This window comes from Strongylocentrotus purpuratus, unplaced genomic scaffold (assembly GCF_000002235.5).
Source record: "Strongylocentrotus purpuratus isolate Spur 01 unplaced genomic scaffold, Spur_5.0 spur5_scaffold_21, whole genome shotgun sequence".
In the NCBI taxonomy this organism is placed as follows: Eukaryota; Metazoa; Echinodermata; class Echinoidea; order Camarodonta; family Strongylocentrotidae; genus Strongylocentrotus; species Strongylocentrotus purpuratus.
In genome coordinates, this window is record NW_022145607.1 from 42,778,913 (window position 1) to 42,806,111 (window position 27,199).

Here is a 27,199-nt window from a genome sequence, read left to right on the forward strand (position 1 = left end):
CTATAGGTGGGGTATACCCTTTAGACCTAACCCCACCTATAGTACGGGGTTAAGCAAAATATTGCCAGTGTGAAAACAGTATAAGTGGTTTACCATAGCAAATCTGAATAAATGTTTTAGTTACCAGATCTAGCTATGTCTGGTGATGTCGTGGATGTGATGACATCGGACCAAAAGCATTAGACATTTCTACTTCTAACATTGCTACATGTATGGCCATACCATGGGAACTCTTCAAATCTTTTTTAAGACTTAGGGCATGTTTATGCTTAACTTTTTATGGCCAGAATCAGGCATCTGTTACGCGTTTAGTTTAAAACACGGTTGCGTCCTTTCTCACTTTTGTAGAATCACCGAAAAACGGCAACGCACTGACCTCTAGTGGGTCTATGTTACATGCACAGTGCAGGTTTGCGAAGGTCGAATCCAGCTGCAAGGCCAATTAAGGCCGCCCAGGGAGAATTGCCTGGAGGAGCCAGAGAAGTGAGCATAAACAGTACACCCTGGAACTGCGATTACGATGAGCGTTAGTTAGCTCTCATGGGGAATTCAACACCGTTTGGGTATTTCCCCAATAAGAGGTGTTGTCAATCACCAGGGTTAGCCTTGAGTTTTATGAGCATTCGACCTTATGTAATGCTTTGCTTTTCCCGATCCAAAGCGGGATCCGAAGCTAGACTCTCCGAAAGATAAGGGGGTAATTCTTGACTGGCCAACGGGTTTGCTGTGTGCAGATTAGTACTCCCATTAATGGTTTTCCCACCAAGTCTGGTGTCAGCGATTTATGGCCTTCTGCACATGGAAACTGACGCGTTAATTCCCTTAAAATAAAAAAATAATGAGCTGTTTGTAAAACTAAGAAGAAGACAGTGTTATAGTTTTAAAGATGAGTTTACCATCGTCTGATTATTTGCACATGTTTTGATCCCGTAGCAGGACACGGAAGATCCATTGAGCTTTTAATCTTAATGGTGCGTGTAAATCACAAGGAAAATACAAGTAAAAACAAAAAAAGAAAATAATAATTAATCATTAAAGGGATCGTTTAACAGTGTTAAATCTGAGATACACGGCCCTACGTGTTATCAGTGTCTGTGATATGGTGTAATATTGAAGCCCTAAAAAAAATGATCAAGAAGTGCCTCAAAAAAGTGAAAATCTTTGAGTGACCGGTTTTACCATACTCGTTTTCCCCAATAGACTGTAGTGTTATGAAAACCGTCAGGCGAACGGTTTTCAAAATTTGTAATTCCAATCATAAATATCTTGATAATCAGACAAGCGATCGGCTTGTTAAAGTCATGAGGTTCCTGACTGACCTAAAGGTTTATAATTATCATTGCATCATGAGCTAAATCCAGAATTTTATTTCAGGATCTGAGACAAAGTTACCGGATCCCTTTAAATATTGATTAGGTTTATCTCAAATTTGAAATACAAACAAGAATTGGATAAAGAAAGGGAGAACTGATGAATTTCCAGGCCATGGTCTTCAGAGCTCGCTTTCCTGAAAGAAAACAAAACTAGACCACCAAACTACTTTGTCTATGGACTGTTGTATATCAAATTGAAATTGAAAAAAAAAAAGACAATTCTGCATGGGGGAGGTGGGGGGGGGGGGGGGGGGGGGGGGGAAGAGGGGTGTGTAATGGACCAAGTTCTTTTTTTCAGGTCTGTTTGAGACCTACTGCTCTCTTTGGCGTTTTCTTGTTACATGTACTGCTATTACAGTGTAAATGATTAGCAGGCTTCTTGGCAGAAAAAGTATTTACGATACCCATGGACTAGATTGAATGAATTATGGCTTTGTGCTATCTGGGGGGGGGGGGGGGGGGGGGTGATTTCAGAGGAATGAAAGCACATTTACCGGTTGCAGTTTTGTCTGAATTGAGTGGAATATGCAGATGATTGGGATGAAATCTTTTGGTAAAGTGCTTACAGACATCTAGATGTAAAGTGCTAAGGGAGATATATACCGGTATATGATATATGAAAATGAATATCTCCTGAATGGTGTATTCAGAGCCTAAAGTGCATTAACTCTGTGTTATTGTAACACCCTGCTGGCTCTAACCAGAGAATATGATAAAGATGTTTTTCTTTTTCAGGTTGATACAGATATACTGGAAGACTTCAACTTCAAGACTTGACAAAAAAGTCAAGTTTGAGTTTCTACCGTCATCTCCGTTTCTCATCAAAACCATCTGTTTAAAGATCGCATCACTCTTACAGAGTAGGCTTGAAGAAACTAAGAGCTTCAATCTACGTGTATCATTCGAAGCGTGCAGGATATCAAGGGAAGATTGCAGCATCTGATATTGCTGTGACTGTGTTGTGCAAAGCCTCAATTGCATACTAAGGTAATGATAACAGAATTGCATAATGCTGTTTGCTAGTAAAGAGAAGGTCAAGTTCTGAGAAAGGTTAACAACTATTTGTGAGCTTTCTTTCTTCTTTTTAATGTTAGTGTTACATTGGGTGGGTGGAAGAGTAGCACCCTCTAAAGGATGGCTCTTCAAATGCCCTCATTTTGAAATATGGCAAGTAACAGCTAGAGGTTGTAGACTGCAGCCTCATACCACATGTCTGTGTATAGTCCAGAATATGGCCTACCAGTATTCAATTTTGATCTCCACCACACCAACGCTACCTCCCTACTTACTTGCTACCAGCCGATGATGGCGTGATCATTAAATTAGGATGCCAAGCGAAAAAGCTGGTGAGCATGATTTTTTTAATTTTTATAATGCCATCTTTGACAGCGTGAATCAAGCGTGTAGGGAATTATTAAGGACCGGGCAGATTCTGGACTAGTCTGTGTATAGCGAAAGTGACTTTTTTGGCAAGACAAGTCAAAATTTTAATCATTTTAGATGATTCCAAAACCTCATACTGGTACCTCTGTGCTACATAATCAGCCTTTTCCAATTGCTTCTAGACAATTTGTTTCACACAGAAATCGCATGACCAGTGCCCGTTGCACAATACTTACCATTACCATTGATGGTAACTTTGCCATCAAGGGTAACTACCATGGAAACCTTGATTTTGATTGGCTCTTGAGCCCTGTTACCATGGTAGTTGCCATTAATGGCAAAGTTACCTTCAATGGTAAGGTTTAGGTAACGGGCCCAGAACTCTAGAATTTCTACAATTTTGCTTTGCCTTTAGTAATCACTTTCCTATTGGAACTCTATAGTCTCTGTGTTCAGTCTATGGGAATTAAAGTATTCAGTAGGTTAAAGGTACTACATGTATGTCCCATTTGCAGGCCCAAAAAAAGAAAAGGTTAAACTCCAACGGCAATTGAAAGATAATAGTAATTTAGAACTTCCCTAAAAAAGGTGGGGCTTGAAAATGTCTTCAAGTGGGAAAATAACGACTATCAGTTGTCAAAACGACTTAGGAGCTATAGAGCCAATAAGTAATAGTCTTGATTTTCAGACCATTGTACCGACACCGAATCTGTGAAACTGAAAGGTACCTATTTTTGTTTTTTGTGCGATCACTGCTTGAAAAACACCCTTTTTAAGGAAAACGTCGACGCCACCGTATAGCTGAAAAAGATACCCTTCCGCCGCTTTTTCTGGATGCGGGTAGCGCGTAGCCAGTCATGTTGGGAGTGCCCCCCCCCCTCCGAAAAGCCAGTCAGTCACTCTATAGTGTCTGACAGTAAAGTCTAGCAAGCAAACAGGTTTCCTTGCATAATTTGAATATTAGGACACTGCTAATGTTTAAATTTCACAGATAGGACATACATGACATATTCATAATTCCTGCAAAGTTCTACAGAATTTGAGGTTGGCTGCAAAAGGGACATAGTACCTTTAATATTACACAGTAAATTCTCACTATCTATTTAATCAAGGTCAAGGGATTCAGTCAGTTGAGAAAAAAGGTGATTGTGTCATGAATTTGAAGAAAAAAAATGTACTTGTAGGTTATTAAATTAGATTACAGTAAAGATTATGCTTCATCCATCATTATATTACTCTAAAACTGACAACTAAATGGTAAATTGTATTTGACTGTCTATTTCAGCAGGAAAGTGTACTGTAAATAATCAATGATATAAGTCAAATTTTCCCTGGAAAGAAATTAACAAAGAATGAGAAATCTCCCTACTATCCAAAATACATGTATATTACAGTAGATCACTATGTTGAGATTTTTGTCAAAATGCCTTCAGTAAAAGCTAAAAGGGTTCTAAAGAAACATGTATTTTTCTCTAAAGTTGCACATAAAAAGGAACATAACTTTTAATACTCATCTGGATATTCTCCATTGTGATTCATGGAGATATGTTTGTTTTGATATCTCCTTTGTGGAATTGCTCAGGTGTAAGCTGTCACCGACATGGATATCTCGTCTGTGGTCAAGCAGTCAACTATCGTACACATCTGGCTGTTTTGTATCTTCATAATTAGCGCCCTCATCGTCACTTCAAGTCAATGTTTCACCCTGGTTATCTGGCCGTTCAATAGGAGCTGGTATCGTACGATCAATGGGCACCTCATCAATCTCATGTGGCTTCGTAAGTTTGTTAGATTTTAATAATAGTAATAATAATAATAATAAATAGACTTTAATTCGTCACTTTGACGAATTAGGTGATACGTATGCTAATGATTTACATAATGAAGAATGCATTTTCACGATGTCATATTGTTATATAAAATGCATTATAATCTATCCATATGTCAAGTTTCTACTGTTTAGCCTTGATAATTATGGATGTATAGAAGATATATTGAGACAATTTGATCGTTGACCCTAATTAACATAATGAGGCCTACACATACACATTACATATTCCGTGGTAAGAATGAAGTAAGCGAGGGAAAATGAAGGCAATGACAAACGAGTGAGAGAGAGAATATGGCCTGGTTCAAATTAAGTGTTCTTTAAATTATTAGACCCGGTACTGAGGATCTTTTTATCTGCCATGTTTTTGTTATTTGATGGCTTTTGACGCTACATAAAAATGCCGTCTTTTGTCACCAAATATTGTTCAAATAGCATTGTAGAGACGATGAACACTAATGCAAAGTCATAAGCCATGAGAATGTCAATTTCTATCTCGTTCTGCTAAATAATCTGAACAATAGAATCAACCAAGTGGAATCAAATGTTAAACGAATTTATCATGAGTTCTGAAATTTCAATTTGGTATTGCACGTCATGATAGTATTAAAGAGCAGCAATGGCGAACGATTGTCACTAAAATTCAGAAATTGTTGCTTAGATTGCTTAAATTACCATGAGACATCAAGCTTCATAGAACTATGATCGACAAACATGATATTGTTTTGAAAACAGTCTGAAAAAATGGAGGTAGAATGAAAAAGAGATAGTGTGGTCATGTAAACAAGTGCATTATGTCCATGTTAATCCCTTAGTTCCAAAATCATGATTGTATTCTCTATTTATTTCTCCTATATAATTTATTTCAATTTAAAATAGAAATTCTAATGTTCCTTCTTTTGGCTTGATAATATTTCAGCAATGAATTGACAGTTTTGGTAGACATCTTGGATGTATCATAGCAATAAATTTTTGGCACATGACGTATTGTGTATACGATAATAATGATAAGAAGAAGAAGCATACAAATAACTATAAGAATAATAACAATAACACATACTTAATTTAATAATGATTATAATTACGATATTTACTATAATAATAAATATAACAATGATAATAATAATGATTATTACGATACTGCTGCAATTACTACTACTACAACTGCTAAGAAGAAGTAAATGAAGAAAAAGGGGTAGGAGAAGAATCATTTCAGCGATATTAGTGAGTATATTCTCAATGATTGAGGCATACACGTGCATACACATTACATATTCCGAAGTAAGAATGAAGAAAGCGAGGGAAAATGAAGGCAATGACAAACGAGAGCGACAGAGAGAGAGAGAGACAGAATATGGCCGGGTTCAAATTAAGTTTCCTTTAAATCAGACCCATACATACATACATACATACAATTGTCTTTTATATAGCGCAACATCCAACGAATTGCTCGAAGCGCTTTACAGAAATAATGACATAGTAAACACAAGATAATACATGTATAAAAGAGTAATTATAATAACAAACAAAAATATTAGAATTACAATTTACTTATTGAAGAGGTACGTTTTTAGTTTTTTCTTGAAAATTTCAACTGAGGGAGAGGTACGGAGGTCGAAAGGGAGGGTATTCCAAATTTTGGGGCCATAATAAAAGAAACTACACTCCCCCGATCTTGAATTGATACGTGGTAATCGGAGGAGCGTGGGGTCGTTAGAAGAGCGGAGGTTGTATTGAAGTCTAGGAGGAGTATGTAGAAGCACAGACAGATACATTGGTGCACAATTATTCAAACATTGGTAGACAATTAGGGAAACTTTGTATATGATTCTGTTATTTACGGTTAACCAGTGTAATTGCTTAAGTAGAGGAGATGCTGATTCATACCTGCTCCCTCCCAAAACAACCCGGGCAGCACGATTTTGGATTCGTTGTAATCTTTGAATGTCTGTCACATTAGCATTCAAAAGAAGAGAGTTGGCATAGTCTATTCTACTGAGGATTAATGATCTTACGACATGATGGCACGCATCAGAGGTCAACAGATTCTTGATTCTAGAGATATTGTACAAATGAAAATTAAGCGATTTACACAAAGCAGTAATTTGTTTAGACATGGACATTGAAGATTGAAAGAAAATACCTAAGTTTTTGACATTGTCAGACATTTGTACTCTACCATTTCCTATGTTTATACTTATATCACGCGGTAAGTGATGTCTAAGCTTTGGTGACATGGCCAGCAGTAGTTCCGTCTTTCCTTCGTTCAGTTTGAGTTTATTTAAGGTCATCCATATACTAATTTCAGAGATACATTGTTCCAGTTTACTTATTTCTTCTTGAAAATTTGCAAGACTTTTGGGGTTGAAACTTGTGTATATTTGTGTGTCGTCAGCATACATATGATATCTAAGACCGTAGCGACTAATAATTCTTCCCAAAGGTTTGACGTATAGCGTAAAAAGGAGCGGGCCGAGTACGGACCCTTGTGGAACTCCATAATCTAAAGTATGAACATCAGAGTAAGTGCTATCTATGCGAACCCGATAGGTCCGACAGTTAAGATACGACCGAAACCACTGCAGAGCCGTGTCACGTATTCCAAATTCTGAGGAAAGCCTATCAATCAAAAATCCGTGGTCAATGGTATCGAAGGCTGCGCTTAAATCTAATAAAACTAGTATCACACCACGCCTTTTATCAATTTCACATAGAATATCATTTCTAACACGGGTTAGTGCAGATTCAGTACTATGATGTCTCCTGTATGCCGACTGAAATTCATCTTGTAAGCTAAGCTCTTCGACATGGGCTGTCAGTTTTGAGGACACCACGAGCTCAATCACCTTGGATATGTAAGCAAGATTAGATACAGGCCTATAGTTTTTAAGTTCCGAAGAATCCAACGAAGATTTTTTCAGGTGAGGAAAAACTATTGCATATTTAAGTTTGTCAGGGAAAACTCCATTCACTAACGAGCAGTTTATGATTGACGTGATAACGGGTACCATTACCTCTGAATTAGCTTTAAGCAGCCAGGTTGGCATGACATCCAGGTCACAGGACTTGTTTGCAGACTTCTTTATGACCCTCTTCACATCTTCATCGCTGACTGGTGTTAAAGCCAGCAGTAAGTCGTCATCCGCTACTGGACCAAGAGGAGGAGGAACATTATCCGGATCTGGAACAGTCCACACTGTTTGCTGATTAGGTGGATGTGCATCAAGTAACCGTCTGATACTCCTAACCTTGCCCTCAAAGAAATTGGCAAAATCATTGCAGAGGCGAAGCGGTTCATCGGACACTGGGAGGACATGCTTTGAACGACCCAGTAATGAACTGACTGTTGAAAACATATTCCTGCAGTTAGACTCAAGAATAACATTTGTGTAATAATTACGCTTAGCTTTCTGAATGATAACATTTAGCTTATTCTTTTGATTAATGTAATTCTGTCGATCCGAAACAAGTTTGGATTTTCTCCATTTTGACTCCAGCGCTCTCTTTAGTTGTCGACTTGCCATCACACTGTCATCATACCACGGAGCACATGGTCTTTGTTTCCGTCTTCGCGTCGTTTCTGGTCAATGTTAATTCAGCACTCCCTGGACAGCACCATACAAGGAAGTCAGCATGTCGTTTACATCACTCTCCGGAAAATCCGCAAAACGTGATGAAAGATCAGCTAGAAACTTCTCACTGTCAATCTGGCGATAGTTTCTGGATTTGATAAGCACTCTGTCAGTACTCGAAGGGGGTGCCTGGATATTCAGATTGCAACGCACTACAAAGTGGTCTGACATGCCTTTGTCAATGACGTTGTAATTGCAGACTATGTCATCTCCAGTCTTCGTAATGACCAAGTCCAGCGTGTGATCACCATCATGAGTAGGTTCTTCAACGAGCTGGGAGAAGCCAGATGAAGTGACTGATTCCAGAAACTGGCGTGGGGTCGGTAGATGTGCCTTATCAACGTGTACATTGAAGTCCCCGAGAATGATGACGCGACTGCCCAACATTGAACATAAGCCTAAGAATTCATCAATCTCATCGAGAAAGGCCTTTACTGTAAAGCCATTAGTCGTAGAAGGTGGAGGCCTATATACGGCAATGATACGATACTGTTCACACCTGTCTACAACACAGGCAAATTCAAAAGTTTTAGGGGAGAATTCAATCTGCTTCAGTCTGAGATCTAGGTGAGTTCTGAACAGAAAACCCAAACCTCCATGAGCATCACCATGACGAGCAACATTGTGAAAGGAAAAATCGGGTGGCGACAATTCGGTTATGACAGTAGGATCACTTTCACGGAGCCATGTCTCTGTAATGACCATGATGTCAACATCATTTTGAAGTACATAGTCATATAGTTCAGTGGTTTTATTCCTCACAGATCTGGCATTCCATAGATGAAGTGCTACAGGTGACGGAGCATTTGATAGAGTCTCTACAAAGTTTAAGATTCTCGAAGTTAACACCATTCCGCCTTTCATGCGTGTACGAATTTCGAGTGTGGGGCCGAACACGAACTGGAATCGGACAGTGAGCAACTTTCTTTCTTTCATCATTTCCATCAACAACTGATCCGAGTCGTGTTCCAGAAAGTTGACTCCTTAACCAGGCTTTCGTCTTAACACCTCCCCTGGTACCCCTTTTAGTTGGAGGTTTGCAACTAATACCTAGGGCTTTCACTTTGTCATATACATCACTTGGAAGTCGCTGATAACCAGTGATGTTCTTTAAGCGGTGTAGTTCTGAACCAGTGAATGTTGTCCGTTGAGGGTAGTACAACTGTTTACATTTCTGTGAGGTGTCACTGTCAATTATAGTTGGTCCAGGGTTGGGGTTGATGTCCCCTGCTTTGAACAGTTCAAGTTGAAAAGTTGAATGGCTATTTGCATAATAGGCTATTCTAGTCTTTATGTAGTTCTTTCGGACAAAAGCTTGCCCAAATGAAGCTTCTTGGTTTGACTGATAGATGGTGCACAGTTGTGAATCAGTCAGGCAGACGCTAAAGCCTAGAATAATAGCCAGGAGGACATTGAAATTGATCATGGTGAAAGGATTACTCTTGTAATCCTTAAATCCTCCCTATTGTCCCATCAGAGACACAAAAGTATAACTTACTCTGGTGTATCAAAATGGTCCAGCAAAAAGTCTCCTTGTATCAGTATACATGTATATCATCAATCCCAGAAAAATGATAATCATCAAATATCCTCCTTGTAGGCAACATACATGCTTCAAAAGTTGTCTAGTCTGATCTCTGGCCTTAGATCTACAAGCTGATGTAAAAATCTCAGCTCGACTCTGCCAAAAATTCAGAGTAAATTTGATGAATATTGGAGCACGATTTGGAGAGCTGCACTGATGCGCTGACCCGTATTCCCGTATTCCCAGTACTGAGAATCTTTTTATGTGCCATGTTTTTGTTATTTGACGGCTTTTGACGCTACATAGAAATGCCGTCTTTTGTCACCAAATATTGTTCAAATAGCATTGTAGAGACGATGAACACTAATGCGTCAGCCATGAGAATGTCAATTTCTATCTCGTTCTGCTAAATAATCCGAACAATAGAATCAACCGAACAATAGAATCAACCAAGTGGAATCAACTGTTAAACAAATTTATCATGAGTTCTGAAATTTCAATTTGTTACTGCACGTCATAAAAGTATTAAGGTAGATATTCATTGATTTTAAAAACTAACTTTATTTTCATTATTGCAAAGTTGAAGCTTTGATTCGACAAGATTATCAAAATTCAATGCTTGGACACATTCAAAGTAATGATTATTATAAATTACAAAACGCTTAAAGCTTATCTGCCGTAGTTTACATGAGGGATTACACCGCCCCGCAAGGTCACTGGGCAGGTGGTTATCTCATCAACTCAGCTCTCAGTTAACATAAGTAAAAGAGGATCATGGGGGACCAATGGTCACCGATTAGGCATTGTTTGTTATATAGAGGGCGCAAGTAGCTACAAGTACACTGCAGTGCAGTGGGCCTTTAAATAACGCCCCGGCATAGCACCTGAAGAGCTCTCTGAAAGCTTTGAAAGAAGACGATTCGTTGTACCTTTCTCGACTCGCAATCCTTGTCTGAATTCAGTCCTCCCCTCCTGCGCATAGCGCGACCGCCCCCACGCACCCCCCTGGCTACGCGCCTGGTCTCCAGCGGTAAGAAAATTAATGACGAGCACAATTGAAGACTAATCTAAGACGCGTTTACAGGGCGCGACAAACCCGCTTGCCCGACGTCCCGGGGCAACCAAATTGAGCCGTCGGGCAAGTAAATCAAATTATCACTTGCCCGATTCGGGCAAGTGATACTTTTACAGTAATTTCCTAGTGTCCAAGAACTCTACCATTCACCCGTCAACTTCTTACCCGTCGTCAAAATCCAGAAGCAAAAAAGCGATCGTTCCGATTTGGAAAAAACTTCACAGACAGCTAGCCAGCTCAGCTAGCTCAGCGCGCATGCAACACTACAGTGACACTTCAAGCCATGAATGCCGCTCCGCCTCTACGCACGGCCGGCCGTGAGCTAGCTAGAGACAGCTAGCGCGATCGTACCAGCTGCGAGCTTATTCGCGCTCTCTCTCTCTAGCTCTGCAGGCCGCACCGACAGGCCTTTGCTATTCTCTGATTGCCGATTGGTTGAATCACGCCAAATATGACGTCATTATTCTAGGGAAATGAACACGTGCGAATCGGAATGGAATAAACAACAGGGATTTTCTAGTAAGTACAAAAAGTCAAATGTTTGATATTTATTCATAATGACTGTTAATGATTGTGAACATATTATTTAAAACTCGCTGCTCATATAAATCAGATGAATGTTTTTGTCTCGTTTTCAATTTATTACTGCGGTCTCAAGATCCGACCGAGCGAGTCATTTTGATAATAGTATCGAGACCCCCAGAATATAAGCCGTTGTTGTTTTGTTTTCATGGTTTTAGCGACGTTGTTTAGTCTAGTTTTCGCATACTTATCCGAGATTTATCGTAAAATATCTTCAATATTATTATTTAGTAAGAATTTACAAATTTTGGCATGATATTTATAGCAGTGAATGATGAAATAAAAATGTCCGTACTTTATTTAAAATAGTTGATTACCCATTATTTACATGACGTTTCTTGATGGAAGAGTTGACCCAAATTATTAACAGCTGAAAATTAGCCTACGTTTCCAAATGACAGCGGCTTGCACAGACACACATGTGATGTTGCACCATGGTACATGTGGCTACCATTAATGACATGTTTGTATCATATTTTTTACAACAGGGTCATTATGCTTTTTTACATGACTGAATATTAAAAACTTAAACCTGCTTGAACCATTCTACCTTGCCGAGATTCATGTGAATCTGATTATTTATGGAGAATCAATAAAATGCGTTTTTTAAACCTTCAACCATCCTTTGTTGACCATTTTCTTTGACATATTAGGTTATTATTCAGTACAGTTACACTGTACATGTATGTGCATTAATTTGCTATCTAAAACACTAACTTATCATTATGAGATAATAAATGCTTTAACCTCGAGTCCTTTTTCGCTTTAAAGTTTTGGGCAAGTGGAAATATTGTTTGGGCAAGTAAATTGAAAACCCACTTGCCCGACAGGGCAAGTGGTGAAAAAAATTCTTGTAGCACCCTGGTTTATAATATAGTGACGGCAGACTTCTGTGGGACGTTTAAAATTTTACTGCGATCATTTGAGTTCGATCGTCATCACAAGTGCATGTAAAAACTGAAGTTTGATTTGGACTCGTCGTCTTTGACCACAAATTTCGTCATGATCCCGTCATCAAAATGGAAAATAAATGTAAGTAATGTAAAGTAATTTAAAAAATAACCTCAGCAACAACACAATAATTTTTTTTGACAAATTCGAATAAAGATGAACGACATATGGTCCAACGTGCATTGTCATTAATTACTTAATCAATTAAAATCTATTAAAATTAAAAGTTTTGATTTAAACAAGCAATATGATGATATCGGAAAATCCGATGAGCCAAAAAGATGTATGGAATAATATATACAACTCATACTTAATCCACTTATTAAAAGAAATTGGATTATCCGGCCACTAATAGAAGTTATGACCAATTAAACAGGCATGTTTTTGTTTTAAAATTGCAAATGTGTGCGCGCGCGCGTTGTTATCTTTGACCCCTTTTATTCCATCATTATGTGTCAAAATTGACTGAAATTTACAGGTATTGTTGAGGAAAGTAAAAGGAATCCAAAAAATGCAAAAAAAGGAATTTCTCCGTTCCACGTCCGTTATGCGCGCAAATACGCGCGCACTGACCCGCACGCGCTGAAATTTTTGAAACGCTTAAAATTGTCTGAAAGGTATAGAAAATTACTTGGTTTGCGGTTTTAAGCACTTTAAATTCTTATTTCTTTTTGACCTGCGCGTACGCTCACGTTTGAAATGGAAGGTGCATGTGCGTGGGCTAAAATTCTGACGCATGACCTGAGCATGATTTTATGCCAAATTTGAATTGAAATTGATATTTCATGGCTGAGGTACGACCATTAATGACATTTCACATACTGACGTCATGATGACATCACGATGACCTGGCATCGCTGTAAAGTCAGGCAGTTCTAAGTTGGACTAAGATCTATCTTCAGGCCAAGTTTCATGACAATGGCTTGTTCCATTATTGAGATATCCTGCGAACAAGTTTATGGAAGAATAATAATAAATTCTTCCATACAGAAACAAAATAAATACTAGACTTGGTGATACTTAAAAATGCTCATGTGTAACATAATGAAGAACGCATTTTCGTGATTTCATCTTTCGTTATAAAATACTTCTCCCATTTATGGTCTATCCATGAGTCAAGTTTCAACTGTGTAGGGCAGAGGGAGACAGAGCAATAGAATAAGAGGGAGGCAAGGCAAGAGAGAGAGAGAGAGAGAGAGAGAGGGGCAGAGGGTGAAAGAGTAGAGAGAGAGATATAGATAGATGCAGAGACAGACCAAAAAAGGGATAGGGGCAAAACATGAAACCAAGTAACACATCAATCCATTGAATATTAAGAAACTGAAACATCTTTAAATTGTTTTCCACCTCATTCCATATTCTGGACCCTTCAGAACATTCAAAGAAGATAAGACGATAGGTTTCTACCTCTTTTCTACAAAAGGAACATACATTTGACTGTGTTAATCCAAAAAGATACAGTTTATCATTACAAAATATGACCATGATTAAGAGTGGTATAGCGCCCCCTTCAGGTATTTGATAGAGATTTGTAGAATCAAAATTGCCGAAAAAGTAGCCTTACACGCAAACTAAGAAAATTCTGACATGTCGCCTTTAATTGAATTTTTCACTATGATGATGTCATCAAAATGATAAATAATGTACGTCATTCTTGTAGATAATTTTCTTAGCTACACCGTATCAAAATTTGGGAGAACATAGAGCACAAATAAGCTAGATAGTGCTCAAAGATCAATGTCATGTAGATTCATGATGTGAACGAAATTCACCTTACATAGGCATAACACTCAAATTGAGAAAATTCTGACATGTGGCCTTTAATTGAATTTTGTACTATGATGACATCAATGAAATAAAAAGCAGTGTGTATTTATCTTGTAGGCAATTGCCTCAGCTACAAGATACCGCAATTTGGAAGAAAATCAGTCAATATTATGAGAAATACACTAAATTTCCATAAATATAATGACGTCATAATATGCAATTTTGTATTTTGACTTCCAAGGCCATTATGATGACGTCAAGATGCATTTAATGGCCAAATGAGATTTAAAATCATATCTCTGACTCATACTCTATCTAAATATGAAAAAAACTTGGCAGTCCTTATTCATCCCAATGGACTTTTTATAGGCATGTTTTTGCCCATATATGCTATGTAATACATGAGCTCGCGCGCACGGATATTTATCTTGAACGGACGCTCATTCCGTTATTAATAGTGATAAAGAGATGAACATGGTATCAAAATGCTTGGAAAAATATGTCAAACATGATGACAGAGAAAATTCGCCGATTATATTTTGTAAAATACCAGAACGCGCAAAAAACGTGCGCGCATGCGCGTTTGAGTGTTTTTTTTGTCAAATGCTCCATATGGCTTGAAACGTATGCAAAAAAAATTTGGGATGATTTAGAGCATTTTAAAATTTTGCGCGGAAAAACGCGTACGCGCACATTTGTGCACGTTTTTTGACCTGAAATTGACCGGACGGATATTGATCTTATTCTTAAAGGTGAAATTCAAAGAAAATCCCAATATGTCAACTAATGTATGACTAGAAACTGGTAATCTAACAGATGGCCATCGTACAAGTTATAGGTCAACTACATATCGGGTGATTTATAAAAAATACAAATACAACCACCTCCATAGCAGCTGGGATATACCAGAGATTCGCCGGAAAAATAACGATGTTTTAATGACGTCACTATATGGACCAACACTGCCCAAGCAGACGACATCCCATAGAGAATGAACATAATTGCAAAGCTATTATTTGTCAAAGTATAATGAGTTTAGTGTATATAAATGTAATGGCATGTCAAACCATTCAAAAGGGGATATGACCCGATTCTGATAACTAAAATCTTTTGCTTGTAAATACACAGGATAGGGGTTAATTAACAATCAAAGAAACCAGACTTTCAAATTGAAAACCCCTGGAATGATATTAAGGACGGCATTTGTTCCCTCTTGAAACGCCGAACATACCCCGGTGTGTGCAGCTGAATATACAATGGCGTCTTATTTTGTTTACAAGCGACAGATTCCTTTATTTTGGTATCGCTGCATTTGTCATCAAAATAAAACCATGCGCGGGGTTAAGAGTGAGGCAATAGATTATACATTTAGCCTGACGGTAGTGAAGTAAGAGAAAGAACTCAAGAAAAGATGAAAACACAGGCACTGAAAATGTGTGAGATGTCATGGGGCATCGTCTGCTTGTGCAAGTCATGTCCATACTGTGATCTCACACATCTCAGCAGCGTTCGGAGAACTCTTCCGGTGCTATGCCGGGGCTGTATTTAAGCGTTTTGTAATTTATAATAATCATTACTTCGAATGTTTCCATGCATTGTAATTTGATAACCTTGTCGAATCAAAGTTTCAACTTTGCAATAATGAAAATAAATTTAGTTTTAAAAATCAATGAATATCAACTTTAATAAATATGAATGAAAAATTACTTTCCGTTATGAAGATATGATCATAAGTTGATTTTCACAAAATGGCGCCTGGATGACGTCACGATAATTTTGAGTTTCTGAAAAGTCACGCAGTTCTAAGTTAGACTAAGATCTATCATCATGGAAAGATTCATGATTATGGCTTTATTCAGTCTTGAGATATCTTGCGAACAAAAGGAGGAAGAATAATAATAATAATAAAAATCTTAACGAAATCAATAAGTGATACGTAGACTTCGTATGTATCACCTAATTATAATAATAATCTTTTTAAAGTCCACTCAAAATTTTATTAAGTTAAACCGAAAATGGAAATTCTTTTTGCCCAATTGATCGTGAGCCCGGCAGCCACTGAGCAGCGCCAGATCGACGTTGCTCTATCCCTTATTGTTGAACACCAAACAAGGTAGCAGCAACTCCCGTCTTTTCACGTCTTTTGGTATGACGCGGCCGGAGTTCGAACCCACGACCTCCCGGTTGTGAGGAGGAAGCTCTACTGAATGAGCCAACAATAATAATAATAATATTTGATTTTTATATAGCGCTTAATACAAATGTCTCTAAGCGCTTTACAAATACACTATTACAATGATGATTAATAATTAAACAATTTTGTATAGCTCATAAAACACATATGCAAAAATGGTGCACTGGGTTAATGATTGTGAGATCTTTTAAAGTGCTAAATAGATATGTTTTCAAATTATTTCTGAACTTGTCATATTTTTCTACATTTCTAAGATATTCTGGCAAGTTATTCCATAAAACAGTGGCTGCGTATCAAAATGACCTTTCCCCTTAAGATTTTGTCACAGACGATAAAGATAAAGATAAAGACTTTTTTAATGGAATGCAGTGTTCTTTCTGGTTTATAATGTATCAACAATTCAATGAGATATGATGGAGCATTACTGATGGAAACACTGATAAGTTAATAAAAGTACTTTAAAGGCACACTGTCCTACTTGTAGCTACTTGCTCCCTCTATATAGAAAACTTCCCCAATCGGTGCCTGTTGGTCCCCCATGATCCTCTTTTTCTTATGTTTAATAAATGAGAGCTGAGTTAATGAGATAGCCACCTGTCACAGTGACCTCTCTGGCTCGCTGGGTGGTCTAATCCCTTCTAGCTGAAGTAGTAAAGCCTACCTTTAAACTTGATGTGGGACTAGATATTTTTCTTAAACTATTAGTCATATTTAATATGCAGTTCAATTGATGCTTAATCACTACAATAGTGACATGAACATGTATAGGCAGACTCACTTCAAAATTTCTTTTTGATCATAAGCTTGGTTGTATTTTTGAAAAAGACCAAGATGATAGAGTGACCAAAAAAAGGAGTGTTTTAAAGGTCAGTTGTCCTAGTTCAGCCAGAAGGGAGTAGCCCACACAGCAAGGTTTATACTGACAGGTGGCTATCTCATTAACTCAGCTCTCAATTAACATAAGAAAAAGAGGATCATGGGGGACCAACAGGCACCGATTGGGGAAGTTTTCTCTATGGAGGGACCAAGTAGCTACAAGTAGGACAGTGTGGCTTTAATAAGATGTTGAAAGATACCAGATGTTCATGCCACTCAAAATGTGAGTTTAATTATCCAGAGAATTGAGTCAGCCAGAGATTCTCGCCTGTGACACTTCAACATATGATTTGTAGTTTAATCATTGTGATGAGGATGCTTGTTCTGTGATAAATCAACCTCATCAGAGGTTCATACATCCAAACTTGACTAATAAAGTTAAATCTAATTTTAAAAGACCAACTGGCCTGTCATATAATGATGCTTTTGACCGGTGATTAGTACATTTACTTTCTAATGACTGGTTGCACATTTAGAGAAATAAATGCATGGCCACATATTTCCTCTTAAAACCAACCATTTCATAAGGATTATGTTCTTTTTTCATAATATGCAATCTGTAGACATTTATTTATGTAATTTTATGGAAAAAATGTCAAATGTTCTAATTGGAGAAGGAATCCTACTTGTTCTTTGCAGAAGTGGTCTGGTTAACAGACTACTGGTCAGGATCCAAAGTCCATTTCTATGGGACCAAGAGGTTTCTGGAGAAGGTCAAGGAAAACCACTCCCTTCTGGTGGTCAATCACAGGCAGGGTGTCGACTGGTGTGTCATCTGGCAAATGGCGGAAAGATTTAAGATGTTAAGAGTGAGTTCCTTTATCAAATATCTCTGTCTTCTTCTTCTTCATGTCTTTTTCCCCTCTGTTTGTCCTCGTGACATGCACATGTATGTTCTATAAATGCCTTTAATTTTGCAGTTATGAACATTATCAAACTTATTTCATAATTTACACATGAGTAGTTGTGCACTAAAACTGTTTGATGTAGGTCAGTATTTTTAATGACTATCTAGATGACAGATAGTCAAGCCCCTCCTACTACCCTTCCTCTCCAACCGGTGCTATAGTTCTCTTTGGAGCTATAAGCTCAAGAAAGATTACAACAGTCCATTTCAGGACTACACAAACACTCAAGTAAGAAAGATTACCGACAGTCTTTTTCAGGACTCCCCAATCCTCCCTCTCTCTCACACATAGTGCAACCGTATTAGCCTACTGTATGTCTACATCACCATGCAAGCCGATAGTCCGATACTTATAAGCAGCAACTAAATATATCTTGTGCATGATTACTTGTCCTTCTACTAAATCCAAATGTTTAAACAAGAAATGAGTCATGACTCTGCTGTTTTCAGAAGTGTTCATGAAGTGATAAAAAAGTGCATTTGTTGCACAATGTTTTATCCAAGTTTATCTTCGTTTACCATTGTATTTTCTGTATATGTAAGCATATTTTTTCTTCTCTTAAAGCTCTATGTAATTCCCATCCACTATTTATCTCTAAATTGATACTATTTGTACACGCTAACAACTAAAATTCAAGTCATCATTTAAAGGGGCTGATGAGTGAATCCTTTTTCAAAATGTCAGATTAACACTTTTAACATGCTAGATTTGAATTTCAAACTTCAAAGTCTTAATCTCCATCTACCATTTAACAAAAATTGTAACTCCTAGGCCCTATTTAATGGTGATTTCACATTCTAGTTTTTAGAGCGTATATGAATTAATGATTCTGTTAAAAAAGTTAGAAATTTTTATAAGTTTCTTGATTATGTGACTGTTTTTTGCAAGTACATAAAAATAACTAACTTTTATTGTAAACTCAAGGGGGCGAATTCACAAAGGAGGCTTACATTTAACCCATGGTTTAAAGCCCCACTGTCGTACTTCTAGCTACTTGCTCTCTCTATAGAGAAAACTTCCCCTATCGGTGCCTGTTGGTCCCCATGATCCTCTTTTTCTTATGTTAGTTGAGAGCTGAGTTAATGAGATAGCCACCTGTCAGTGACCTTGCTGTGTGGTCTAATCCCTTCTGGCCCAGTAGTATTGAGGGTCTTTAAAACTTCATTTACATAACCCATGGTTTAAAAATTAGCGCAAAATAAGCGTATCTTGCCTTGCGCGCGTCTAATATTGGACCTCTTGACTGTGTTGCGCTTATTTTGTGCTAATTTTAAACCATGGGTTATGTAAATGAAGGTTTAAACCATGGGTTAAATGTAAACCTCCTTTGTGAATTCGGGCCAACGGTGCCAGATGCTAGTAGGCCTACATTTACATGTATTTGAGGGACTTGATAATTAAAGATCTATGCCTTACCCACAGGTCAATAACACGTTCAGACAATCAGAATTCATTGTAAAGCTAATACGAGCATTGTACTATATATATAATAAACCACAAAAGAGTAGTTGAACATTTATTCCGTGCAGATGCAATCAAGTTTGAGGTTGCGTTAGCTTGTACCGTGAATCTCTGTGTATAAGACGCACCCCTATTTTTGGGCCAAGAAAAAAAAGTGGAGGAATTATTATTATAAACTTCATATTGAGATCTATATCAGAAAGATTACTTTCAAACCAAGATGACAGACAAATTTGGGTGTTGTTGTAGTTTCCGAGTAGTGAGTCAACACACCGATTACTGAGCTGGGAGACATTGCCAGGCATAGTGCCAGGTGGAGGGGCATAAATCAAAACTTTAAAAAAAAGTGTGTCTTATACACGGAGATTTACGGTAGGTAAAATGAGTGTTTCCCGGCTGGCAGTCTAGAATTCTGAGTACCCATTGTTTCAGTCTGGTGCGAACCCTTGCCGTTGTTAGCAGACAATCGTTTATAACTTTGAGGGTTTCATAAACGAGAAGGTTAAAACTAGGAAAGTCTAGTTTGAACATAGCTACAATCAGCTTCTTTTTCTGTTTTTCTCCATCATTTATTAATTGAATAATGCGTACATAAGAGACACAAAATTATATCGATTACAAAGAAAAACACATGAATTATACTTAACGGTATATCAAAAAATGAATTATACTTTTTTGTTTAACATAGTCAACATTTTTTTCCAGAGGTGATACTTTTCGACATTTGCCCTCCATAATATTTCCTTTAAATAAATGTTGAATATGTTTGTGAAATCACATTTTCTTTTTTGTGTATATAAAACAATCAGCTTTTCTTTTTCTTGTCGTTGATAGGGTGCCAAGTGTCTGATGAAGAAAGAGATCAAATATGTGCCTTTCTTTGGTTGGTCCTTCTGGTTGACAGAGCAACTGTTTGTCAACCGGGATTATGCTAAAGACAAGAACAGTCTTATGAAACAGCTCAAGAACATCACCACATATGACTTTCCTACTGTGGTAAGTATGGGGGTAGATAGGTGTACTCGTATGCAAGACTTCCCTTGCATATACCATGCCTGATAATTACCCGATTCAAATCCGTTTCCTGATTATTATTTTTTTCCCCAATTATTTTTCTTCTTTCTGATTTTATCCCTATTTTCCAGATTTTCCCCTTATTTTCCCAATTTTTTTCCCAATTTCCTTCTCAAAGGGGGGGGGGTAATGTTTTTTTTCCAATGATGCCATTTTTTTCTTCCCCGAATCCTTTTTTTTTTTTTTACTCAAGGGGGGTGGGGGGTGGGGGGGGGGGGTTAAGGTTTTTTAGTGCTCACTATCACCCTGTAATGCACCGATTAATTGCCATTTGGTCTAATGATACAGTTGTGAGGTATATAATCACACAATATAATACTGATAACCACTTGATTTAGTGGCAATGAAAATTCAACTTGTTTTTTGTTATTTTCTTTTGTTGTTTTTGTTCAATGTAGACCCTGATATTTTGTGAAGGGACTCGATTCACGGAAGAGAAATACGAGAAGAGCCAAGCATTTGCTCGAGAGAAGGGCCTACCATGTCTGAAGCATCACTTGGTGCCCAGGACTAAAGGCTTTAACCTGTGTATAGAGGCATACAAGGGCAAAGGTAAACAGGTCAAACAAAATAAAACCTTAATCGTCAACTGTTAACCAATTCAAAACTTGTTATAAGACACATTTATTTAAAAATTGCTTTTGATGATTAACTAAATCTCTGTTCACATTGATGTGTACTTCATATGTATTGTAATTTTTAGGTTTATTTGTATTTTCTCTTTGTTTTGTTTAATATGTTATTGTTTATCATTGTATTTTGTTTGTTATAGCGCTTTAATAGAGACTTCGGTGGTTTTTTAATTATTTTATTATTCAACTACTACTAAAAGAAAGCAGAACATTCAGACTAGTATTCAGTTAAATAATTGTTGTCAGAAAAAAATAGTAATTGTAAATTAAACTCCGTAGTGAGCTTCATACTTGGCCAATATCGGTATAAAGTTGTATCTCTTGGCTAGGAATTTTATCTAGCAGACGGAATGCCAAATTATTTGAGAGCCTTGAGATGGTTCTGTAACGATAAAGACCAAAACAATTTTGTGAGCATCACTCCTTCCATACACTCCCATGCATTTGTGTATAATTTTGTGTGCAGTGCGATTTTCATTACGCTACAGTTGAGTAGCTCGACTCAACCAATTTGACTTTCCAATATGACGTCATCGGGTCTAAGAATTTTGTCTGATCTGTCGTCTTGGCTTAGACAAAGTGCTTACCATGTTAACAATATGGATAAGGCAACCTTCTTTAAGAACCTAAACAAATTCTAAGACATTTTTTTTCTTAGACTTAAGAAAAATTTCTTAGAGATCTATTGAAAACGGGCCCAGACTTTTATGTTTTATTGTGATTCTTATATTTTTTCAAATTTCAACACCTCATTACTGTTTTCTTGTTTTTCATTGCAGTACCTTTTATATATGATGCTACAATAGCTTACCAATACAATGCTCAGCCCTCGATCTATGATCTTATCTGTGGGAAACAGTTTGACTTCCATTTATATGTAAGGTAAGACTAATCAAAATTTCTATGTTTCATAATGTGTGTTATTCAACACACTCCCAGATCCCAATCAAATGATTGGTCGAACGAACGCAGTCACTTTTGATTAACTCATTCGGACTATCCAACCGTTTTGAGGAGTTAGGCTAACTCAGACCAAGGGACAACTCGGCCCAGCTGCAAAAAATGGTCATTTTTTTTGCATGTTTAGGGTTAAAGGTAGGGGTAGGGGTAGGGTTAGAGTTAAAGTTAGGGTTAGGGTTAGGGTAAGATGACAACAATTGACCGTTTTTGCAGCTAGGTCGCGTTGTCCCATGGTCCGAGTTAACCCGGATCCATTTTTAAGTACAGGATGACAGCAGTGCGCGTAGAGCTATTTAAAGTGCGCTTATGTAGTGTGTAGGCTATTGAGCACTGCGCATGAATGAGTGCAGTGGTAAGCACGCTTGTACTCTCTGTGAAAGCTACAGCAGTACTGTTTTTCAACCTGTACAAATATGATAGATACAAAATGTATTTGACAGCATTATAAGATTAATCGTATCTTCTAATATTTTACTTTTTACTTCCAATTTCAGAGAACTTCCACTGGATGAAGTACCAACTGATTCAGAAGACGCTACAGCACAATATTGTCATGATATGTACAAACAAAAGGTACATTTTACTGGGTGCTTTGAGACATCTTTTGGGGATTGGATGACATTTTTGGAAGATGGAGCTATGTTATTAATGTTGTTTGAAATATATATATTTATACATTTTATCCTCATAACATATAACATTGCTTCATTGAATTACTTGTTACATTCAGAAATAATTGGACTTCATTCTTTGCTTAGTATGAATTCATCAATAAGCTTCTTAATATGTTATTCCTTTCACTAATATTGAAAGTTTCATTGGAATTTTTTTAGCTGTATCTCTTTAGAGAAGTAATACTTTAAACATACAGAACAAATTATTTGACTATGATTGGTCCCCTTTCAGATTGAATTCTCTGTCCTTTCAGGAACCAATTCAGGCCCTGGCTCCTCTCTGACACTTGCCACGTTTCACATTGGACATAATATATGGGGCTCTAACATTTCAATGTCTCATTTCATTTAATTGAGTAAAAGGAATGCATAGCTACAAAGCAATTCCTATTTTGGAGGAATGATTCCTATGTCTGGCCTTCAAGATATTGTACTGAACCCTAGCTTCCTATCTTTTTGTTAAAAGTTCTGTGTGAAAAGTATATAAAGTAAATTGTATTCCTAATTTTGCCTTGAGAGATACCTATTTTATGCTGTGAAAGATTAGCAGGTATTCAAAGCAACTGGTATATTCCAAGCAACTGGTGTGTGCGGGCAAGCACTGAATCCAATGACCAGGGTAATAGTATATTTGTTAAGCGCTTAAAGACATTTGTAATAAGCGCTATATAAAAATTAAATATTATTATTATATTTGTTCTGCCTTGCAGGATGAAGCATATGACTACTTTCTGCGGAACGACACATTTGAGGGTTACGATGCGTCGAGACCAGGACACGTCCCTCCTCGCACACTCCTCCCACTGGTAGTGATGTCATCCTGGATGGTGGTCGTCGGTATACCGCTTATCTATTACGCCCTCTCCATCCTCCTATCTGGTTCCACACTCATGATCATCATCGTCTGTGGGGGCTCATTCGCAGGTACGTAACATCAAACTTTGAAATGTATTGCATTCATTTCTACTCCATCTTTTTTTTAAATCCTGTCTAAACATGACAATTATATACATGTAAAACAAAGTAAAATAGGTCCATAGTTTAAAGCATCCATGGAATTTTACTTTGAAAATTAAGGCGTTTAAAGAAAAGCCTTTTAATTTTACTTAGTTACCCCATTTTAATCGTATTTGTATAAAGTTGAGTTCTGGTAATGCGATTGCATTGTGAAAGAAACGTTGTGGAATTGATCAGAAAAGGTTGATAAGTATTGGTGTGTAACTGCAAGGTTCTGGAATCATCAAAATGATAAGGAATTTGGCCCAGTCTTGGTAAAGTTACAAGCACTGTACACAGAAAGATGTAAATGGGACTACACGAACATGTGGTATAAAAATCTGTCCTGATTTTTATGATGTTACATGCCATATTTTGAATATTAAGGCATTTGATTAGCCATGCTTTTCAGGGAACTCTTTGTATCTGATGTTCTTTCACACTTGGATGATACAATGATAAAGCTCACAAATTATTTGTCACCTCTTCCCCGAACTCGACCTTCTCTTTAAGGGGTCATTTTCCCTCATGTCCAGGCCATCCTTTAATCATACCATTTTCTTTTTTCATTCCTATCGTTGTTACAGTTTTCAGATTTTCCAAGTCCTTACTGAAAGTGACGGATGTTACTAGGGGATCAACGTACGGGAGCAGTAAGAGTCGAAGCATTAAGGGGTCAGAGTTCACGCCCAATGGAGATCACATCCCTTTGACTAACGGGGATAAGAAGGATTCATAATCAAGTACTTGTGCAAAATAAAAAATTGTTTTTAGCAAATTTTTTATATTTGAATGACAAAATTATAGTTTATACAAATTATATTCAAAGCAACCTAAAATTCTATGCACTTCGAGATTTTAAAAATGGTTGTAGATGAGGAATAATTTCTGAAAAATATATTGTATAGGATTTATGAAAATTTGATGTGGGTGCATGAGGTTTAGCTTTTACAATGGCATACAGTCTTCTTTTATTACAGTCTTCAGTTTGTCCGAGTACGGACTGAAAGTGAGTGATGCTACTAAAGGATTGTCGTACGGGAGCAGTAAGGGGTCAGAGTTCACGCCCAAACCAGATCAGATCCCATTGGCTAACAGGGATAAGAAGTGCATGTGCAAAAAGAAATATTGTTATAGCAAATTTGATATATTTTGATTGATGAAATTATAGTTTATACAAATTATATTCAAAGCACCATACATTTCTATGCATTTTAGGACTCTGAAGATGGGTACATTCTGACCAAAATGCACTAGTGTTTTAGGTTTAGCTTTTACATGGCATACTTAAAGGAATAGTTGAGTTCTGTTTTCAGACCGCAAATGCCTTCAAAGTGCATGGTTATTGCTCTTATTCTTATCTATGACATTTCTAGTGCCCTTTTAGAACCTAAAATTGCTATGAAGGTAATTTTAGACCCCAAAATGTGTGAAATTTAGCCAATACAATCATACCAATTCGGCTCCACTTTAAAAAAAACATGCATTTAAAAAGAGCATGTATAGCATGTGTATGTATGTGCACTACCAGTAGTCTATGGGCATTTTCAAGGAACTATTCAAAAGTAATGCTAAGTAATTGATTATGTAGTAAGTGCATTCACCTACGGGTAGTTGTATAATTGATGGATTGGCAACTACATCTACCAGAATTAATCCAAATTACAAATTCTTCCTTCATGTTTGAAATATTGAAGAGCGCAGTGCTCGGTGTGTGCTTATTTTATATTCAGAGTTTCAGGCTATCATGACAATCAGGGAGAACTTGGAAAATGAGCTTTCTTTGAACCAGTTCACGCTCAGACAATCAAGCAATGTACATGTAGAGGTCAACCATGCCTGTCACTGTTCCTTTGGGTACCCATACTTCAATCTCTGTATATGAAGAGCTTAATTCCAAAAGGAGCTAAATCCACTTTTGATGCAAAGAGTTTTAGATATCGGAACATTGTGCACTTAAGTACCCGTCTTTCAACAAAATCATTTATCTAAATTTTGGGAGAAATTATGAAAAAAATGCATCTTCTAATATCACTTTTCCATAGACGCCTGTGCAAAATCTAGTAAACAATTTCTTTTTTCTTTGAAGTTACAAAAATGAATTTAGCTCCTTTTGGAATTAAACTATTTGTATGTTCCTATAACTCACTGGGTTATGTAACAGAAGATACAGTGGACATTATTCAAGAACACAGGATTTGTATATTTTCTGACCAGTTCAAGCTGTGTTTTGTATTTTTATATATTTTTTGTATTACTGATTGTAGCTTAATTATTTATCCCACCAAAAATTAATTTGCTGCAAATCTGTAAAGATTTTTGCTATTTCAAACAGTAATACTTATGATTTATGCAATTTCAATTATTATTTTGGGTATTTTGGGTATTTCATGTTTTATTGATCCTTTTTGTTTCATATTAAACATCACATAGTATCAACATAAATTATGATGGATCATATCATGAGATATAAATGACTTGAAATGTACATGTATAACATACATAAAAACAATCAAGGGACTTGTTGTTGATTGCTAGTATTAAAAGATTACAAGCTTACAAGAGACAACCAGAAATAAGCAATGCTCATTAAAAAAACAAATTATACAAAGACCAGGCACCTGGTCAAATCAAGGAAAAAATATAAAACGCAACCTCCCATTCTTACTGACCCTTCATAATGTTCAAAATGCTTGGCAGCATGGATGACTAATTTGTTTTGTTTTTGTTGTGAAATTTCAATTATTTTTAAACAGTATTCTATAACTTTGGAATTATTCAATGGTTTTCATCTTTGATCACAAGTGTTCTTATTTATATGATCCGTATAACAAGTGTGCTTTTTTTAGCTTAGCTAGTCAGTTAATCTTTGCTTTTTAAGATGTGTTTGGGAAATTTGCAATGAGAAAAAAGAAGTAAAGATGATGGTGCACCAAAGTGTGCTCTTGGCAAGATTTCTCAGTTTTAAGGGTGCTGTGCAGGACATGTATTCATTTTGTAATTTAAAAAAAAAAATTTTGTCAGGGAGTTTTTCTTAATACTGTAGAAAGATGAAAAACTTGAAAATGCTGAGGAAGGTTTTCTTATTGGTGCTTTACAGTATTAATTTTCTATAGTTTGTAATCATGATTTGTACTTACGCTCATACAATTCTCAACAAAAAAACTGTCAGGGTGAAAGGTGAAAAAGCATTGAGTCTTTTCACAAAAGAATGCACAGAAAATTCATGTACACTTACTTCGTATTTCATGTTGAAGTCGATAGATTTTTTTTTTTTTAATCTTTGATTGTGTGAATTGAGCAAATTG

General features: G+C 36.9%; 1 protein-coding gene across 1 annotated transcript; it reads left to right on the top strand.

Annotated features, from left to right (window-relative positions):
• The first annotated feature begins 1,970 nt into the window (after positions 1 to 1,970).
• Positions 1,971 to 25,268, top strand: LOC586692 (1-acyl-sn-glycerol-3-phosphate acyltransferase delta). The gene is made up of 9 exons (XM_030994873.1): positions 1,971 to 2,360; positions 4,339 to 4,534; positions 17,826 to 17,995; positions 20,390 to 20,551; positions 21,028 to 21,181; positions 22,041 to 22,143; positions 22,716 to 22,794; positions 23,606 to 23,819; positions 24,479 to 25,268. Exons 2-9 carry the CDS (start codon positions 4,357 to 4,359, stop codon positions 24,628 to 24,630), a joined length of 1,212 nt encoding a protein of 403 aa, XP_030850733.1. The 5' UTR covers positions 1,971 to 2,360; positions 4,339 to 4,356; the 3' UTR covers positions 24,631 to 25,268.
• The last annotated feature ends 1,931 nt before the right edge of the window (positions 25,269 to 27,199 follow it).